Below are 17,500 nucleotides of genomic sequence, written 5' to 3'. Positions count from 1 at the left end.
TGCATGGACCTGTTAAATGAACTGGCCAGGACACTTCATTTTACGTACGAAATCTACGTTGTACCAGATGGAAAATATGGCGCTTTGACAGAAAATGGGACTTGGAACGGCATGGTTGGAGAGCTGGATAGAAAGGTGTGTAAAAATTGATGACTTGGGAATCGCTCAGTAACCTTTTAGTCAGTGAAACCTTTAGTCGATTGAACAGTCAGTCAATACGTTTATCACTCAACCAGACAATGAATCAGTGTGCGGGGATGGGGCAGTGGTTATAGCACTCGCCTCCCACCAGTGTGGCCCGGGTTCGATTTCCAGACTCGGCGTCTTATGTGGGTTGAGTTCGTTGGTTCTCTACTTTGCACCGAGAGGTTTTCTTCGAGTACTCCGGTTTCCCCTCTCCTCAAAAACATTTGGCTTGATTTGCGTTATTTTTAATTTCAGTTTTCAGTGTCTCAATTTGTACTCCAGCGTTAGAAAGATTAAACACTAGCTTAACTAAAATTCCTTTTCCTATTTCCTTTTCTTTCAGTCAGTCAATTAGTTAATTAGGTCTTAGAGACTATTCACTCAGTTTGACATCGTCGGTCAATCAGAGCAGTCAGTGGAGTCGGTATCGTTACATACCCGGGAACTTTTGTATGTACGAGAGAGCAGGAAAATCGAGGAATTGTGTACTTGTGTGATAGGTGAAAGTTGTTTGTTACAAAGCTTTCGTGGCGTACCTTAATTAATGAAATACAACTGTTAAGAACCCCAACTGGCCGGAGGCAAACCAGATGGCTATTTACAGGCGCAGCTGAGAGAGGTTGAACCAGGGATTACCAGGAACAAATTCATCCAGTGGTCAGAACGTGTCTTGAACCCGGGATCCGCGGATCTTAAGGCAAGCGCCTTAACCATTGGGCCGCACTACTCCCTTCATACGATCGGTTATTTGTATTGTCCATACATGTGAACTGTGTACTCTTTGGTAACTTCGTAATCAAAACTCCAAACCTACAAAACTGAATACTTCAGTTTCGATTAAAAACCCCCGTGCACAATTTGTGTGCAAACTGAGATGCTCCTGCACAAAGGTTAATGTCTCAGCAGCTTCTCTTTTCCTTCAATTCACTGACTCTTATCGATTCTCAGAACGCTGACGTAGCGGTAGGCCCGTTGACTGCCACAGTACTTCGTGAAAAGGCCGTGGACTTCATGATGCCCTTTATGTGTTTTACTGAGGATGTGTTAATCAGGAAACGGACATCAGAAAAAGAAATTGGTTTTCTGCAGTTCATGAACCCGTTTAAACTTGAAGTATGGTTCTGTACCCTGGCCACTATTGTCATCATCTCGATCTCTGTGTTTGTAATCAACTATTATAGTCCGTATGGTTACAAGCAAGAAGACGGCAAAGGCACTTCGGAAGAATTCAATTATTTCAATAGTCTGTGGTTCTCAGTTGCTTGTATGCTACAACAAGGAGGTGATAACACCCCAAGAAGCTTATCAGGTGAGAGTGTAGTCAATCGGTGTTTTAGAATGAAGAAGTATAAGTAGATGAACATATTGATTTCTAAAACAACTCAACAAAACCCTCACAAAAAGTGGGGAGAACCCCCTTTGTTATGGTCCGTCCTCTTTCCACATTCATGCTTGGGTTCAGTAGGTGGGTAAGATCAAATTTGGACTGATAGCGGCTGCCAGAGGCGTCCTGACAGACTTGGGTCGATCTCACCATGGGACTCTATGTGATATGTGCGGTGTATAAAACCATTACCATTACCAAAAAAAAAGGACATCGGGGATCTTAGGAACGCCAGCCGACCTCAACCAGAAAGAAAGCGAAAACCATCAGTCTAATGACAGAAAAAAAAAAGGACAGCTTTATTCTCCTCCCGCCCTCCCACCAGAAATGCGTTTGTCGCCATTGTTCTATTCTGTTTTTTCCTCGCCAGAACAACGGCGTAAAATGACGATATTTAAGGGTCTATGCATGACGTGAGTACACGACGATAACATTTTCAGTTTTCTCTTCGTCACCGTCGTTCACGCCGCTTATTTCCTGGTTGCTTTGTACACAATTTACGCACCGAAACCGGTTGCAATAAAGCATCAAAGATCATCGTCGTCGACCTTTCTTTAAGAACTCCATTACGTTGATCACTGTCGTCAGTCTATCAACACTGCTGCATATAGTCCGGTCACAAGAGTGAATTAATTGTCATTTTAAAGACCTTTAAACCCGTTCGTACGCCCTTTCGAATTAGTAGAAACTTGAGTTGTTTTTTTTTTTTCAGGTTTCAACGTTTGGCTATGTATTGATGGTTAAAATAGTTCGAGTTTTTAAGGTGTTTTTGACCTTCCTATAACCTTCAAATTTTCCCATTTTGAAGGGACGGCAAACGGAAATTTCTATTTCTCTTTACGGAAACCCGAATATGAAAAAAACTTATTTGAGGTAAACGAAAAAGTCCAAGCTACTTCTTGTCTTAAAACTTTGAAAATTCTCTGTTTGTCTTCGTGTATTTTTGTCGAATTTGCTCCTTAGTTGGGGCGAATGACAAGAATATTCTCAAATTGGAGACTAAGTTTCATCATTATATGGCAAGCAATCCTCAGGCTAAATGGAGCACTTTGATTGGATGGTTTTTGGTCAGGATTTTACAGTATGGACCATTACCTTGGAAACGGTCCGTCTCCTTATTTTTTCTCTCTCTCCCGGGAAATTCAAGTTGAGCAAAACACAAAACGTTTTTTAAAAGCGGCATTTAAGTTTTGTCCTCACAACAGTACAAGTCTAGTTTCACATGTTAAAGGGGGCGACGAAGATTATGAACATCCACCAAGCGGAGACGTGTCCGATCGCTCAAATAAACGATGCCATATAATAAAAAACTTACTAACCTCACTTGCTCGGGGTCGTACTGAAGAATATTGGCCCTCGGTCGTTGTTGCGCTCGGTCCGTACTGCCACGAACCCGGGCCAATATTCCCCAGTACAGCCCTTGCGCTCGGTTATTTATTTTTTGCAAACAACAAATTTATGCCTCTTGATTGCCTTTTTTTGCCGGCGGGAACAGTACTTTTTTCTTACTTTTCTTCTTTTTTCTAGGCCGTATTCTTGCGGGTTGTTATTGGTTTTGCATTCTCATCTGGGTTTCTACATACACTGCGAATCTAGCAGCTTTCTTCACTGTAAAGAACGCTGAGGATCCTATTGCCAATCTCGAGGACATCGTCAAGTCTTCCTACCAGGTTGGAGTCCTCGATTCGTCCAGTACCCACGCCTTCTTCCAGTCGAGCACATACTACTTGCACCAAAAGATCTGGTCGAGAATGGAGAGAGTGAAAAATGCCGAGGAAGGTGTCCGATGGGTGAGGGAGAAGGATAAGTTTGTGTTCATTTCCGATGGACCGATGCTGCAGTATATTGCTAACCAACCACCATGTAATCTCAAAGTAGGTAAGAGACACCTAAGTACCCCTACCAGATCTGTTTTTGTCTGCACCTCTAGGGACACATGCAGTTACTTTCACAAGCGCTTCAAAGCGTGTGAGCGTATGAGCATGAATATACTTGTGTTTTTTTCTCTTATTTTCTCCTGTAAACAATATACCAGGTATGTCGAACGCTATTTTCTTTTCAATGACAAGTCGTAACATGCAAATAACCTGAGGATTGTTCCCTTTATAGAGGGAATGTAATGTAACTCTTGTTGCCGGTGGTGTTCAGAGAGAATCATTTCACAATCGTAAATCAATCTGTTCTTCTTCAGTGACGGGGTTAACTACTTCAAAAGGTCTCTCGTTCGCGTTCCAAGCCAATTCACCTTATGTAAATGATTTTACACTTGCTACTTTGCGACTTTTTGAAACTACCTTCCTCGATGGGCTCAAACGCAAATGGTGGGATACAGCGAACCACTGTCCAGAGGAAGAAGTTGCAAGTAAGAATAAAATAGATGCACAGGATAACTTGTGATGAAGGTGATTTTAGATGTTAAGTGATTATGGAATCATGCGTTTATTCTCATGGTGCCTCGGGGATACTCGGAAAAATCCGAGTGCTTCTTTGCAAGATCCCAACTTACGACCTCCCGATGATCAATGCGGATGCTCTTCCATTGACCTGTAGGGGCACCACGATCTCACGTGTATTGCATAGATTCGTGATAGAGCAGTTTTGAAATGACTGTCGCATGTATTGCGCAATTGCACTTGCTACGATTAGCGATTGGTTTAAGAATCTCGCGCCAGTTTATCAACCAATGAGAAGGAAATCCAAAACCAATTGCTACTTGCACGCGCGATTTTTTCTGCGCTTTGAGCAACTGTGATTGGACGAAGTAATTACTTTAGTATTTGTTTTACGACACTCAATTGAAAACCGCTCTAGAGAATCCAACCTAGTAATTACGACTAAGTGAAGTACGATCGACCGGGAGAATGTAGTCCTGAGAAGGATACCCTAAAGAGAGAGGGAAGAGAGGAAGGATTGCATTCAATCCGGGCGATCGTACCTCACTTAGTTATGATACGACTCCCTGGGTGCAATCATACGAATGGGGTAATCGGAAGGTCGTAGTTTTAAATTTAACTTATTAAAATATGCGTCTCAACTTACGGCACGTTTCTTTAGTCGGATGCAAATTGAATTTACGTCAAATAAAAGAAACAGCAAACACATGATATTATGTCCTCTTTGCACACCGTAGGACATTCTCAAATAATTTATTGTTTCACAGGGAATATACGTTATTAGTAAAATCCAACTAGTGGTCTATTATCAATGCTGCGTTCTGATTGGTTGAGCTACTAGTAGGGTATTTGTTATAGCCCACTAGTAGCGAAAAGCGCCGGCTTTGAAAACCAAAACAACAATTAAAGTCTAGCTTTAACTAGCGAAAGATGTTTTGTCTCGATATTTTTTTGACCAACTAGTTGGATTTTACTAAAACAATCATTCCTCTCGCCCTCATGGCCTCTGAGTCAATAACTCATTCGGCCTTCGGCCTCATGGGCTATTGACTCAGAGCCCATTCGGGCTCGAGGAATAATTGTTAAATACACAGCCACGGGGGCTTGGTAAAGGAAGTGTCATGCGCCTCCTTGTGTGCGTCATAAATGAGTGATACGAGTGCACTTAATTTCTTGTAAATCGGCAGCCTGAAACCCTTCGTAGTTTTCTAGCCCTAACCCTAGCATAAAGAACATAGAAAAACGCTTTTTTACGCTCGTTATCTAGACATAAACACAACTAAAACATTGTAACGGAAGTATAGGCGACTTTTCAGTTTTTCACGTCGTCGATCTGAGAACGGTAACGGAAGAAGTCAATTTTCATTTTCCTCATCCTTTGCATCTCTGCAAATTTTCAGGTTTTTTAAGGATCTGTCACAATCTAGGAGACATTTATGAAGGGATTCTTTTCGACGTTTTAAATTCGGTTTTTCCCCTTCACTCTCGTCAGCCGCTCGTTTCACACTTTCCTTTTCCTCGATCGTTATTTCCGTTTTTGATTTCGTATCTTGGTTATTTGATGATTCGAAACATTGCAAGTATTCATTTTTTTCGTCCATCTCCACAAAATTTTGAGGCAACCTTAAGCATGTTATTGATTCCTCTTCTTCGAGGCTGCCCATCTCTACCCGTTTCGCATGATTTCTTGTCTTTATTTTTTCTTTTTTTGTAGTAATCAAAGAAATTATGGATTCCTTCGGGCAAACTTCAGCCATTATTGAGAGTGGAACAATGGTCCATTGTCCCAATCGAAAATTGTGACGCAATTGTGATGTAACAGAGCTTTGACAAATCAATTAATTACTGAAGGGACGTGTTTGGTTTTTTTTTTCTCGATTGAAACTCGTGTATATTCAGAAAACGATCGCGTACTCCAAGAGGGACTTGGACCCTTGACCTTCGGATTACAAGTTCGATTCGATTCATTCTGTAAATTTCTGTATTAGCAATTCATTTCAGCAAGAACTAACAAATCAGAGCACCGTTAATCAAATTGAGAACCAATAGGAAAGAGGCGTGATTTAAAGGTTAACTGACCCAGGGTGTTGATTTCGGTCCTTACAAATTGCACGAATCACTTGGTTAAAAGAAGAGAAAAAATGGATGGATAACTAAATATTTGTGACGAGACCACATGCGCCTCTGAAATCGTTTTCACTTTCGATTTTGGGATTTACTTGTGCAGCCAAAAGTACAATAGAAAAATTGAACGTAGCAAAAATCTCCGAAAATGTTTTTCGCTGAAAGCAACTTTTTATATTCGCGGCACGAAATTCATGTTGTTTTCATGTCGCAAATTTTGTTGCTGATGGCAATTTTTTTAATTCTCAATCGACACTTCCTAAAAACTTCCTTGTGTTCTTCCTAAAAACTTTGTATAAATAATTATTTACTTTTGCATCAATATTTCTTTTGCATAAAGCAAGCTAACAAAGCCTGTACCTTGCTTAGTTCGCATTTTTGCGCGATAAAATATAATTTTCGGACCTATGTATCTTTCAGCTGGTCGTGTATTTTAAGGTCTCCTATCTAGATACTAAGCCCGCCGGATAGGGCTTAACTTCAGTGAACTTCAGTGAACCTTTGTCGTGGAAACTCTCAGACGCTCAGAGTACACAATGATGCGTTAACATGCTGTGAAAAAGAAGTTGAACTTCATGTCGGTCTCGAAGCCAATGTTTCTTGATTCCCACTTATTTTCATCAATCTTTCTGGGTTTAGTATTTCACTAGTAACTACATGTATTCTCAGGGGGCTATTTACCGAAGACATCTACCATGGCACTATAATGATTTACGATACCAAAACGATATCGTGTACTATTAGAGCTACATGTTACGTCCTGGAAAACAAAACGCAGCTCAGTTGACAGTTATGAAATAAAGCACGACATCAAGTTACTGCACTACCACACGTACGTAGTGCGTACCTATTTTTCTTTCTCTCTTTCAGCCTTGTCTCGTCAGCGAATAGGTTTGGAAAGCATGATAGGTGTGTACGTGGTGCTCATCTCTGGGATAGTGACTGCGTTCTTGACACTGTTTGTTGAAAGATACTGGCACAAAAAGGAAATCAAGAAGTCGAGTTTGAACAAGATGGTCATAAGGTTTGTAATAATGTAGGAATGATGACTTAATTCTTGGGAAACTAGTAGTTTGGCGACGGGCGAAAAATCGACATCGATTTACTAGAACTCTTGGGGGGCTGGGTCGTTTATCTAGGTCCTGAATGGACAACGTGTCCCTCTGGTCTGCGAGCTCTACAAAGTCATGCGTCTACAAATTTTCAAATGCGACATTAGATGTTTGAAGGCCCACCTTCAATTGGCGAGCCGTGAAACAATTGTCATACACAGAAATCTTGCAAAGCTGAAGTTCATCCAATCAGATCGCTACGTTAAGCAATGGCGAATTTTCATATCGAAAACAAACGGTCGAAAAGCCTGTCGGTTGAAGGTTGGCCGTTAAGGACGTTCGCGCCAAACTCTTCCTACAGTGAGATTTTCTTCATTTCTCGCCTAGAGTTAGGTCATAAAGTACTTAATCCAAAAATGAAAAAAAACATTGGGGGATCACCGACTTTGTTTCGGAGAAAGTGACAATGGCAAAATGCCTCAATTTGGATAAATCGGTCATCATAACGAGATGTAGCCTCATCTGCTCATCCATCGAAAATCATAAAAATTAACTGTTAGAGGGAAGGTTTCCGTGCATAACTTTTTAGGAGTGGGATTTGTAGCAAATTTCATGCCGCTAAGGATGTCGTAAACAGAGTTCATCCTCAGCAAGCGTTTTCGTAAGCGCTACCTGTTGCAACCACTTCCGAAAGTCGATGGCACGAGAAAAGAAATTTTTTTAAAAAGATAACTTCTTATGGTGTGATTTTTTTCATTTCACCATATTTTGTAGATAGTAAGTAGAGTAAGTGATTCATGATTTAAAAAAATAGGGGTCACCGATGATCCAAACGAGTAAAATCGATGTGATGTTGCAAAGCTCTTGGAAAATTTAGTTTGTCACGTTTTTTCGTGACCTGTCGGGGAAGGACTGGAACAGGATCGATCGTTGGAGCGATGAAAAGTTTGGATTTAAAAAAAGGCTTTCTCGAGCAAAGCAACGAAGATTCAAGCAGGCGTCATCTTCATTTTGTTGGTGTTTTGTGTCACCATTACCGTCATGCTCATCTTCTGGAGTGTGGTAAAGACGAAACATTTCATTTACTTGCATTTTATTTGCAGGCCGAACCTTGGTCCAATTCAAGATCCACCTTTTTCCTCAGCAGTTTGAACGCGTGAACAGTTGACACAAATGCACGACACAATAGAATAGAATAGAATCTTTATTTATACACGATAGGAGTTAAAGCTAAAAAGCTTGTGGGGTCGTGTACTTAACAAAGTAATTACATTTCTAAAACATCCTAAGTAAGAAGCTATAATACAGTAAAACATTAACATTTAAAAATTTTTAAATTTTTTACTTCTCAACTTAAAAATACGTATAATCAGTTAATCTATTCCTAACTGTTAAGCCTGATAAACCAGTAAAGGTAAAACTCCTGAAGTGATCATTTCTCCTGAGTAGACTACGAAGTTTCTTGGGGTCGATACTACCTACATTTTTAACATAATGGTTGCAAAGTTCCAAGGCACTGAACCTCCATATGCTAGTGAGTCCTTTTAACAATCATTATCTAGTATTGAATCTGGATATCATGATTGCTTCTTGGTCTCTTAATGAATAGCTGCATTTCCGCCTTATGAAAATGTTATTAATTAGACACTCAGGTAGTGAGACTTTACTCGCTCTATATAAAAATTTAAAGAATTGAAAGTTGTAATCTAAACTGATCGTATCCCATCCCGAAACATTGAGACCTTCACTAAATGCCCTATCTTTGGATAAGTTATAGACAATTTTAGCTGCTCTGCAGTGTAGTTTCTCAATTGAGCACAGAAGATCCGAATTAGTACACGAACCCCATAAAATAATACCATACTTCACAGAAGGTAATATTACACTAAAATAAAACTTTAAAAGGACATATTTGGGCAAAAACATTGAGCGCCTTAATAAGTCTATTTTGTTTGCAAAGTTTTTCTTTAGTTGTAGCATATGTGGTATCCAAGTAAGCTTATCATCCACGATCATTCCGAGAAGACGCGATTTTGTGACGTAGCTTAAAACCGATTTACCCAAAAATATAGGAGGTATAGCGGTCTTATAATGGCTTGTGTACTAATTAACATAACTTCGCTCTTAGCCGGGTGAGGGGTTAAGCGATTTTCTAATCACCACCTGTAAACCTCCTGTAGAGCTCGATTCAAAGAAGCAATCGCCGCATCTGCAGACCCTCCGATGCAGAAAATTGACGTATCGTCCGCGTACATAAATAGAGATCCCATGGTAATCGCGGCGGGCAGATCGTTAGTAAATAAAGTGAACAAAATAGGGCCTAAAACAAATCCCTGTGGTATGCCAGTTGTTACTGGTAACATGTCAGATTTGACCCCATTAAGCACGGTGAACTGCATTCTTCCACTCAAGTAGTGCTTAATCCAATCTAGTAACACTCCCGTGATACAGAAATTATATTCCAGCTTTTTCAGTAAGATTTCATGTGATACGCTATCAAACGCTTTTCTTAAGTCCACAAAGGCTACTGCGACAACATTACCGGAGTCCCTTTATTGCCTGGTTACCGATCAAAATGTGACCACTATTCCCGTGTTTCAAAGCGAATAAAAAGGTGAATTTTCAATCAAAAGGTTCTAAAAAAACAAAATATATTTGCGACAATTTCGGAGAACAAATAAAGTGGAAACGTTTGTTGAGGTGATAGGCAATTAAAGGCGCCCACAAACGAGGAAACATTGTTACGGAAAGGAAAGGTATAAATGTCAAGTCGTTCTAGGGCTGGAGCACTATTTGGGAACACTGCCAACTGAAATTAACAATTAAACGCAAATCAAGTCAAATGTTGGTTTTTTAGGAAAGGGGAAAGGAAACGTTTCCTCGGCGCGCAGACGAGGAAGCATTTAGTGAGGACGCAAAACGTTTCTGAACAAATTGAGAAACAATTCGCTTCCGCAACAGATGTTTCCTGATGCCGCAAACGCGGAAACATTTGCTTCCGGATCATTGTTTCCTCGTTTGCGGGCGCCTCAAGAATTGTGAGCGATACCAGGAGCCCATGAGTTAGAGCCTCCACATGCACCGTATCTTTCCACTTTTAGAACGCCACGAGTTGTTCGGCACTGTACACACTGTTTAAATGGCCATTGACATTGTTAGACATTGTCTAACGAAGACAAAAATAACAAAAACAATGTACACAAATTGTGCGAATTGATGTAAATTGATGTAAATGTGAGTCTTCTGCTGAAGAGTTGGTTCTAAAAATAGAAAGATACGGGCAAAGGTTGACTCATAGGGCTTGTATGGGGGAGGCAAGCTCCTACTCATGGGCACCGGAACTCCTCGAAAGCACTTTATCTGAAAACGTCAACCACGATTGTGCAATAAAACATTTTGGCGCTATATGAAGATCGTAGAATGCTTCTCCAACAACACAATGCAAAGATCTATAATTCATTTTATTTTAGTCTAGTTTTTCAATATCAGGAGCCCATCTCTTGCTAATATAATGTCTCTTTATCTGATTGGCTACGAGCCAGAGTAACCTGGTAACTATGCTAATTTTGAATTTACGCCGTGACTCTTGACCTCACAAAAGGGGTCTACTCAGGAGAAGCAATCGTGCAGCACGTTTCCTTATTGTCTGCAAAACAAAGCAGTTTGATTGGATGAATGTTTCAGTGTGGTTTTTGTTGTTTTCCAGTGGGGAAGTAGAAAGGGAAAAATAACTTTCACTTATTACTCGTGCTGAAAGGGAAAAATAACTTTCACTTATTACTCGTGCTGAAAGTATCTCTCACTCGTTCGCTTCGCTCACTCGTGAGAGATACTTTCAGCACTCGAAGATAAAATTCGTATCCCCAAGCGGCCATGTAATATCCTCTATTTTTCCTTCCTTATTGAAGTAAAATACCCAGTTTGCAAGATATATGGCTCTACTTTGTGGGTAGGCTATTCACGGCGCTATTCATTATGGCTACCAGTAAATTATTCTTCCGTCTTCGAGCTCCTTGGACCAATGAGCCTCGTTGTCACGAACGGGATTGCGTTTCTATTTGGATTGTGGTAGTTTCCTAGCGTTTGCATTCTTTGCGACAAACCATTAAAAACAAGGATATCAAAGTTTCGTGCTTTGGAATATCTCTCTTTTGAAGACAAGAAGGGATTTGTAGCACACGAAATGCGAAAGACAAGTTTCGGGTCCTGGGACTATTATTCAACCCCCACTCCCCTTCCTCGGGGATTTGAGTCACCCCTCCCTTATTGCAATCCTAATTCAGTACCTAAACTGTCTCAGTCAACATGGTGTATCGAGCGGGTACTCTGCGAGGCCTAGCTATCTCACAAATAGTGTTCGGTGGTTTAATGTTCGCACTCGGAATCATATCCATCTTGGCCGTTAAACATTGGACGTCTTATGTAGCCTTTGGAATCTGGGTCGGCATTTGGGTAAGTTTTGAGAACGGATAGCTCGGCACGAAGTCGAAGTTTTTTCCGCTTAAGAAAGCTCCGAGTTCTCTCGCATCGGTAGTTCGTACCTCATTGAGAGATAAATTCAGACTGTACAGTTGTTTTAGTCTGGTTTATTTAGGGGCGTACTGTTCGTCGTTATGTACTTTGCAAGCTCATTTTTCTCTCTATACCGAAAACTTTTGTAATCTTATTAGTTACGTTAATTATAACCATGACGCGGCTGAATTGCTTGATTTGCTATCGAAACATTCTTTTACTCGTGCGCCTTGTGAGTTTTCTGTCAAACGCTTAACCCGATTTGTTTATCTGCTCTTCAGACGAGGTGGTCAGGTCTTCCTTGACAAGATATGATTCGAGTTTTTTCAGAAATTGAAACGAAAGCAGTCAGGCGTGGTACAGACGAAAGATCGATGTTTTTATAAACATGTTAATATCTGGACCACTGAAGCAAGAAGGCGCTTCAAAGTTTTGCTGTGCGGCGCCAGTGGTTGAAGAGTGGGCAATCGAGGAGTGTGGTGATAGAATAGGAGACTAAATGGTACAAAGAAACGAAAAATCTGGAACTAAATGCAATGTTTATTCGTTCTTGTAGCCGATAATAAAATCAATCCCTTACAATGAGCCACTGCGAACCAATTTGAGAAGTACATCTTCTGTATTTTTTATGCTGAGCGAGTGAAGCGAGTAAGTAGTAGCATAATCAGAATTTAAAACAACTGTACTTTTCGAAGACTCGATGTTTTTTGGATTTGATGGCAAAATATGCGGAAGAACTCTAATGTTATGGAGGAGCCTCGTTTTCAGAAGGAGTCACAAAACAAAGGTGAGTTGTACTTAGGCCTCAGCTTTTATTTCAGATCTATCCCTGGCTAACTCGAGCTATCAATGCTTTAACATAAATGTTTTGATCGTGGGCAAAATTTTATAGTTGTCGGGGTTCGGGAAACTCTGTTTTGCCAGCGTCTTAAGTAATCTCGTCATGCATGATTAATGTTCAATAATACTGTAATCCAATTGATTTTGCTAGACCCTTTCTCTGTCAAAAAAAAAAAAATCAACCACCGGCAAACAGAAGATATTTTAAAGTTACACAATGAAGTCACCCTCTTCCTTAAATTGCCTCCTTTATACATCGTATGCCATCTTCAACTCTTGGGCGTTCTATTACGACGCACATACAGGCAGGAAGTTCGTATATCCTGGGTCTATTTTAGTTGCTAAAAAGGCGCCTCAAAATAGACATCTTTCATAATGGTGGCCAAATAAAATTCTCGTAGCCTGGCTACGACGAGTAAATTTCAAAAGAATATTTGTTTCAAAATGAGGGTAGTGTGTCTAGTTAACATAAATACAAAAGAGTATATAAGGTGGTCGCTATTTATGAAAGTGGTCTACACGGCGCAGTTGGAGAGTGACGCACTCGAAGATATCGAATCATGAATATTTTTCGCGTACAAAGAAACGAAAATGAAATGGGTGTTGTTGTTTTTTTGTTCCCATGGCTGATATTGTCGATATCTTATATAAGTCACTTCGAAGCCATTTGAAAAGTGAGTTTTCCATTATAAATTGTTTTCAACCGATCTCTAGAGACTCAATAATATGTAATGTACACAATGCTGGTGGACGAACAAAAGAAGCTAATGGCCGCGATGACGTATCGTGGAAACCACAACGAGAGTACGATGAAATAGTGTTCACTTACGTTTGAATCGATTTTGAGTCGGCCCGGAAACTGTTTTCGTAATGGTATTGGTGTATCATTTCTGGGCGATCTTTATCGCTCGTGTTGGCGTGACTCTACCAGTTTGACCTTTTGTGAAAGGCTTTTTTAAAAGAAATGTGTTATGTGAAGTGCGGGTTAGAGACGAAAGATAGAAGTGATGCTTGCACTTTTCTGGGAAATTTAAGCAATTCTTTCTTACAGACACCTGAAAAAAAATTCTCGGGAACACATGCATATGAGCGCAACAATCAATCATATTGCGAGAAAGTTGTAGACAACGCTTTGCTCTTTTTTGTGTCATGATTTTGGTCACGCTATGAAATAATCACTTTCTTTGGTGTTGAATATGGTAATAAAAAACAAATCTAAAGTGGTTCAGTCTTGTTTGTACTCTTATCGACAACGATGTTCGTCATCACAGTGGTCAAAATTTGTTATGGACTCACTGGGCTCCACAACATTTTGACCTCAATGATGACGGATGTCGTTGTCGACATGCAACTGGCATTCTAACCAGTTTTTTTAAGAATCGTGGGATACGTACGATAGGAATTACTTTTCAAGGCTCCCGCAAAATTAGTTAGATCTCCTTGCGCATTTTAGCCTGAAAAAACTAATATGGGGTTACACCAGTTCAAATATTTTTGTAGCTTGACTTTTCGAAAGACAATGCACAAGATTTGCTTTTTTTGCGATATCCGAATAATCAAGGTCTCTTCGAGTTGAATCGCCCATGCCTTGACATCCATAAATTGCTTAAAGACTCATTTCGAAGATCAGACTTCAGCTTAGGTTTTTTTGTAACAGATTTGACCAAGATTGCTGTTAGGGTGATGGCCGTGACAACTTTTTTATAATCTTGTAAAAAATTAAAGACTTCTTACTTCACGTTTTATCTTTGCAGATTATTGTTGCTGGTATTCTGGGTATTCTGGGCGCCAGGGATGATAACAACCCTAATAACTGTCTGGTAAGTCCTGATAAGTTAGAACTGAGATTAAATCATTGGCCGTTATCCCATGGTTATTTCTCGGTGAGTTGCCCAATGGCCAAGAGCTCATTTAAGTTTTAAGGCTACCAACAAATCAGTGAAGAAATGTGTAAGTAAAAGCTGGTAATGGAAAAGTAATTTGCAGCCGAAATCACGCATTAGTCTAGGCGTGTTGCTACCAGTCTATTTTCGTTGTCCTTATCTGGGCTCATTTGGTAACGGAGTGCACAATACTGGCCAACGTGATTAGCTACTGAAAGATGCTGAATTCGTGTTGTTCTGTTTTGAGAACCGATATGGTGGGTCGGTATCAGGTACAACGTTTGAAATCGTAAAGTTTTCTTCTGTATTGATAATAATTCCACTAAAATTGCTCTTACATGCCCATTTCGAAAGTAACGCGATAGCAACCAATACGTAAACTAACGTCCATTAATAAAAGAAAGCTTTTTGCAACATCACGAAGATACAAATATTACATTCAATTCACATACAATGGTTATGATTTTTAACTTGAGTTTGAAATCGTCAAGTGACTATTATACTGGAAGTAGTTGGCACGCCATGTTCTCAGTGAAGCTCGTCTCTGCTTCCCATTTAAAGTTGGTGAAACTTCAGTAGTTTAAATCGTTGTTGGTAAATCGTTGAAGATTTCTGTTAGTTTTGGGTTAGTAATGGTCAAAGAACACAACCTTAAGCCCTAGTGTTATGGAGGGAAAACTACCCGTGCTCTACAAAAAATTCCACATCTCATCAAGTACCTGATTTGGCAAATCACGACATCATCCTTTACAGAGTACAAATAACCAACAAACTGATAGGGAGACTGTAAACTCAAATCAAATTTCTGCTGAACAAATCAAATGTTTTGTTACTTAGTACGTCTTCCAAGACGAACCAAACGGATAGTTCACCAGGACGCATGATGCGTATCTTGCCCGTTGTTAGGGAGCTTAAGCACGCACGTTTTTTAGACGCGGATGGCAACTGGAAGAGGAGGACAGGACAGTGTCAGGACACTGTGCCTCCAAGATTTTATATACCTATCATCTCTAATGGAGATGGTTAATATAGTTAGCAATCTAAATGTGGTTGTGTGCTGGTGTACAAGTTAAAAGGCAAAACAGCTCATTTCCGGTTGCCCTTCGTATCTCAAAAACGCGTCTTAAAGTGCCCCTGTGACCAAAAAATCAATTCATATTTTTCTTTGGATTTCAAAACTATGTTAACAAAACACTAAGTGACCCACGTTTTAAGCCTTGATTTCAAAAAGACACCTCTTTATTTTAACTGTAATTTTCCTATTTAATGGTCCGCCATTACTAACATTATGTTCTTGAGATAGCTGGATCCAGGAGAAAATAACGTCAAAGGCTCACTAGTTTAAGAATGCAATACGTGTACGCCGCAGAATTAATATGCAGCACTGGGGTTTTGGGCTTTCAGACTTTTAAACTCACGCTTTGCATTTATAATAAGCTGCGTTCACACTCTGAAATTTTAAGCTAGTGAGCCTCTGACGTCACTTTTCCCTGGATCCAACCGTCTGAGGTCCAATCGGTCAGTTTTGAACGGGAGTAATGGCGGACCGTGAAATCCAAAACTTACACTCAAAGTAAACGGCCTTTGGATAAAAATCAAAGCTCAAAATTTTGCCAGTCAGGTGTTAAGCAAACACACTTTCAAAATCTGAAGGAAAAAAGGAAGTGGTTTTTTTGATCACAGGGGCACTTTAAAAAGGAAAACAGCTCACCTCCGGTTGCTGTTCGCGACTTAACGACGTCTCGTGTATTAGCTCCCTATTATTCCAGACAAACTAAATCGACGGGAAAATGTTTGACGGAAGCGTTAGAGGGGAGTGAAACACGAAAAATTTGGTTTTATCAAACGAGCTGATGAAGGTAAAATTGACCACCTTAAGAAGATCTTTTTTCTGACTTTTCGAGCGTCAGTCCTTCGGACCTGCCTCAGAGCGAATTGACAGTTCAGTTCAGTTCAGTTATTGTTCTCCATGATGCATATCTGACGCTTTGAAGTCCAGCTCCACTTTGAAGTTGAGATTCTTCTTCATGAGGCTGGTGAGGTCTGCTTTATTTTGCGTTGCCTTTTGTGCTTGGAACTTGGACGCATTCAGGATTTAAGAAATTCTACACCACGGGTCTCGGTAATACTTGCATTAAGGTCTTACAAATAAAACGCGCTTGGTGAGTTTGTCATTCGGGTGCCTGCAGGTGTGCGCCATATATTTTAGGCACTGCGCCTCGATAAAATCGCGTAGTGGCGGTGTACCGACTATCCTGTCACAGTCTGGACGTGGATATTTGAACGTGAAATTGCCTTGGTTTTGAGTTTTCTTTTAATGGTTTTTTTATTGGTTTACAATTCGCTCTGTTGAAGGGCAAACGCTCTGAACGTCAGCACGCAAGTTTGTTACGGACTGCTAATGGGTTTCACTTACTTCGCCCCGTCCGGTTAAACAAAACGAATATAATAACAGGCCCAAATTGTGCGAAGGTGGGCTACCATTAATCAAGTTAAAAATCTAATTAGTTTCCAATATTTTGCCTTTTCTCTGTTGTGGTAACTGAACAAGTGAGTACTATCCACGGGATAACTCAATTCGTTTTGCTTGTCTTTATCCTCTGGATTATAATTTATTCGGTGGATAGCCTTAGCCACCTTTTGGACAACCGAGGCCAGGCTCCAGTTGTTCAAACGATGGATAGCGCTATCCAGCGGATAAACACTAGCAAAGCCAATTGAGTTATCCAGTGGATAGTGATTTATACGGCGGATAGCGCTATCCATAGTTTGAACAACTGGGGCCAGATGTATAAGCCTGTGGGAACGAATTATCTGTCTCCAGAATGAAGGCGGACAATGGTGGGAAACGATTTCTCCGATCACTTTGCCGACCCTTTTGCCCAGTCACGCAAACCAGTGGGCTAGACCACCCCCGATATGGCCTGCAGAGCAGACGTATTCGGGCAAAGTGTGATAACTTATCCTTCGATTTACTCTATGGCGCCATCTTGGACAAAGAAACAGAGAGCGCTGGGGCAAGCTTGACGCCTGCTATACTTGTCCCAATTCTCTCCTTTCCGCGCCTCCAATGTGGCTTCTTTTCAGCAAAAGTTCGTCGAAAACCACTTCAACTAGCGTTAATCA

General features: G+C 40.4%; 2 protein-coding genes across 6 annotated transcripts in view; both read left to right on the top strand.

The window, feature by feature from the left end:
• The window catches only part of LOC138003334 (glutamate receptor 2-like), a 39,133-nt gene extending 27,778 nt beyond the window's left edge, over nt 1-11,355 (top strand). For all 4 annotated transcript variants that reach the window (XM_068849338.1, XM_068849339.1, XM_068849341.1 and 1 more), the window contains 6 exons: nt 1-135; nt 1,135-1,495; nt 3,098-3,448; nt 3,762-3,932; nt 6,958-7,111; nt 8,243-11,355. The exon at nt 1-135 is cut by the window's left edge and continues 60 nt beyond it. In XM_068849338.1, the coding sequence (XP_068705439.1) occupies nt 1-135; nt 1,135-1,495; nt 3,098-3,448; nt 3,762-3,932; nt 6,958-7,111; nt 8,243-8,291 (1,221 nt within the window). In that variant the 3' untranslated portion in view covers nt 8,292-11,355. The remainder of the gene's footprint in view (nt 136-1,134; nt 1,496-3,097; nt 3,449-3,761; nt 3,933-6,957; nt 7,112-8,242) is intronic.
• Nucleotides 11,356-11,406: 51 nt separating this feature from the next.
• Nucleotides 11,407-17,500, top strand: part of LOC138003335 (uncharacterized) — a 16,732-nt gene continuing 10,638 nt past the window's right edge. For both annotated transcript variants that reach the window (XM_068849343.1, XM_068849342.1), the window contains exons 1-2: nt 11,407-11,591; nt 14,246-14,311. In XM_068849343.1, coding sequence (XP_068705444.1) covers nt 11,445-11,591; nt 14,246-14,311 — 213 coding nt within the window. In that variant the 5' untranslated portion in view covers nt 11,407-11,444. The remainder of the gene's footprint in view (nt 11,592-14,245; nt 14,312-17,500) is intronic.

This window comes from Montipora foliosa, chromosome 5, assembly GCF_036669935.1.
Source record: "Montipora foliosa isolate CH-2021 chromosome 5, ASM3666993v2, whole genome shotgun sequence".
Lineage (NCBI taxonomy): Eukaryota > Metazoa > Cnidaria > Anthozoa > Scleractinia > Acroporidae > Montipora > Montipora foliosa.
Note: the sequence above shows the minus strand (reverse complement) of the source record. Positions and strands in the feature narration are given on the sequence as shown.